Raw genomic sequence first — 3,476 nt, forward strand, 5'->3', positions numbered from 1 at the left:
GGGTCTCTGTCTTGATCGGGGGGGAAAGAGGGAGAAATGAAGATGACACAGATATATAGTTTATGTTCGACTTAGAAGTATTTATTTAGCGATCGGCGCTAAAACGTCATCTGTACGGAACATCGTTGTGTACGGAACATAGTCTCCGTTACCCGAAACATTCCCAAACGACAGACTTCGTCTTTTTCGACGGGGGAAAAAGTTCCAGGGATTCATCTCCTTCGGCCATCCTACACACAGGTGACTCTGACCGCTCGCAGCAACCGGAGGTGAGCATGAACAGCTCTTCGCTGCACACAACTGAGGGAGTCCTGCACTTTCCGTCTTTGACGACACGTAAAAAAACTGCGCATACCTCAGGAACGGTATACCGGAAAATTTGAGTGGTTTTGAAACTGCGACTTTTCCAAACCGCGGTATACCTTGAAACCGGTTATCGTCCCATGCCTAGTGAAGATAACTTTGATAGAAAGGTATGCAATAAATTCGGTTGAATAGCTGTCAGCTGTTAAATTTAATACACAATTAGATAAAAACCAATTTAGCTCGACTAATTACCAAGCAGTGCTTCATTTAGTTCAGTCTGTGGTGTAAAAAGATCGCATTAGCAATTAAAGAGTATAACTTCAGCAAAACATGCTCAGGTCAAAGTTTCTGAATTATTTCTGATTCGGTAGTACACGGCATGAAGAGTTTCTGGGTATAATGTGTCACAGTTTACTTTATTTTGCTCTCCTCACTTACATTAATGAACTATAGTGTCCTGCACACACTAGTAGAAAAATATCAACAATTATATCTGGTGTCGGAGTAGTAATGGCTCATGCTAACCTGCTCCGCTAGCGCTCTCTCCAGCTGGTTGAGATGAATGACAGCGTCAGCCGTGTCCAGTCGCTCCAGATGAGAGTATAAGATGTTTTTTAGCACGTCTCGCTCCTGAACAAACACCTGCTGAACAGCTGAAAGCAGCTCCGCTCGCCAGTCGCCATCCAGCTACAGACACCGAGAACACAAAACACGTCTGAACTAGCGCAGGACCAAACACGCTAAAATAAACAATAACAGGAACATAAAGGAATACATGAACTGATCAAATACATTTTTCAATTTAGTCCTAATGTATTACTTTTACCTTTATAATACATTTTTAGAATTTTTATTTTATTTACTTTATTACTCTTTCATTTATAAATATTTTTCAAATGTAGAGTTTTTTTTAGTCCAATCAGGACCACCTCTCCCTCATTTCCATGTTGCACAAAGTAAATAAATAAATAATAAATAGTAATTAATTCAATTATAAAATGCAAGGTTAAAAATGAATAAGTTACAATAAATTGAAAAAAAAAACACTCGAAGCTTAAACACTTCATAAAAATGTATAAAAATAACAGAAATGTAAAATTGAAATAAATATTAAATAAAAAAACAATCAAATGTATAAATAAATAAATACAGAAATAAATATAAACAAATGAATTCATAAATAAATAAGTGAAAGAATAAAACATTTAAAACAAAAGTAAATATTTCACAAAGGGCTAAATATAATAAAAAAGAATACATTTTGAAATTTAAAAAAGCACAATAAAACTTGCTAAAATTAATTAAATCATTAAATGTGAAATTAAAAAGAATAAGTAAAAATAAATCGAAATAAAACACTCAAAGAAGCTTAAACACTTCATAAAAATTAATAAAATAACAGAAATGTAAAATTTAAATGAATTATTTTAAATAAAAAACAATCAATCAAAATTAAAAATGCACACTAAAGTTAAATAAACCTCATAAAGATGAATTCATAAATAAATAAGTGAAAGAATAAAACATTTAAAACAAAAGTAAATATTTCACAAAGGGCTAAATATAATAAAAAATAATACATTTTGAAATTTAAAAAAGCACAATAAAACTTGCTAAAATTAATTAAATCATTAAATGCGAAATTAAAAAGAATAAGTAAAAATAAATCGAAATAAAACACTCAAAGAAGCTTAAACACTTCATAAAAATTAATAAAATAACAGAAATGTAAAATTTAAATGAATTATTTTAAATAAAAAACAATCAATCAAAATTAAAAATGCACACTAAAGTTAAATAAACCTCATAAAGATTCAAATAAAATGAAAATGACTTACTAAAAACAAAAGAAGAATGCTAAATTAAAATGCATAAAGGATTTTAAAATAAAAACAATCAAAATGTCACAAAAGTGTCAAATCAAAATAAATGCGGGTCAAAGACGAAAAAGGGTTTAAGCATAAAAACAATAAGTGTAATACTGCTTTAAATTGTTGTGGTTTTCCCAAAATTAAAAAAAAAAATTGTTTAATTTAATTGCAATTTTGTTTTTGTTTTTCGGAGCAAAAAATAAATATCTTCAATCACAATCTTCTCAGAGGCATATTTACAACAAAAATCAATGTGCCACTATCCTAGGTTTCGCCCATTAGTCAGCAAGAATTTTTTACTTATTTAAAACACAAAATGTAATATGCTCTTAATTCTTTTATATATTTTAATATGTACAGGTCAGAATAAGCATGTTGTTTGAATTTTTAGATAAATATTGTGTTCCACTGAATGACAATGTAACATTATTTCAACCAAATTTTGACATTTTATTCTCCAAAACCTTAAAAGTCGACACTTTGCTTACATTTAATGTGCTTTCTATGGACATAAAATCACTTTTGTAAATAGTCTTTCGATGCGGACATCTTAACGTCTTTGACCCTTATAAAACTGTAAATATATATTTATACAAATACATATATATAATAAATAAATATAATTAAAACTAATTGCATTTGTTTAATCATGCCATTTATTCCGTTATTTTCCTATTATTAAGTTTATTAATTCATTAGTTTACTTGTAATCGCTACAAGAGTTCATGCATGATTAAATGTATGAAACATGAAACTCCGGATCATTTTGTCATTGCTTGACGGAAGTGGCCTGTGTGTGTGTGTTCACCTGTGTGTCCGTCTGCAGCGTGCTGACGAGGAGCTGGAGGGACTCGACCGTGTTGATGAAGGCGTCTCTCTCGTTGCTCCAGCCCTGAGGAGCTCGATCCGCTTCAGACAGCGGCAGCTCGGAGAGAGACAGCACCTGCATGCCCTCCTGATGCACCTCACGCAGCAGGCTCTGTGTGAACACAGCTCCATTTACAGGCATTTACATTACATCCAATAATCAGAGCAAGGACTTAATTGCATTGTGATGTCTACATGTCACTCCCGTTTAAATGCAATTTCCATTATTCGCTAAGAATTGTGGTTATTTTTTCACTGCCATTATTCACATACCCCACTGCACAGCACAAAATTGGACTCAGATTGAGTCTCACACTCACAGACACAGACACAGACAGACACACACACAGACAGACACACACAGACACTCTCACACAGACACACACACTCACACACACAGACACACTCACACGGACAAACAGAGGGATGCGC

General features: G+C 32.7%; 1 protein-coding gene across 1 annotated transcript in view; it reads right to left on the minus strand.

The window, feature by feature from the left end:
• LOC107575105 (A-kinase anchor protein 9-like) overlaps positions 1-3,476 on the minus strand; it is a 24,151-nt gene that overhangs the window by 6,963 nt on the left and 13,712 nt on the right. Inside the window, exons 8-9 of the mRNA XM_016261513.1 lie at positions 2,986-3,156; positions 832-993 (exon numbers count right to left, since the gene is read on the minus strand). Coding sequence (XP_016116999.1) covers positions 832-993; positions 2,986-3,156 — 333 coding nt within the window. The remainder of the gene's footprint in view (positions 1-831; positions 994-2,985; positions 3,157-3,476) is intronic.

The sequence above is a fragment of the Sinocyclocheilus grahami genome, unplaced genomic scaffold, assembly GCF_001515645.1.
Source record: "Sinocyclocheilus grahami isolate Dianchi unplaced genomic scaffold, SAMN03320097.WGS_v1.1 scaffold2466.1, whole genome shotgun sequence".
In the NCBI taxonomy this organism is placed as follows: Eukaryota; Metazoa; Chordata; class Actinopteri; order Cypriniformes; family Cyprinidae; genus Sinocyclocheilus; species Sinocyclocheilus grahami.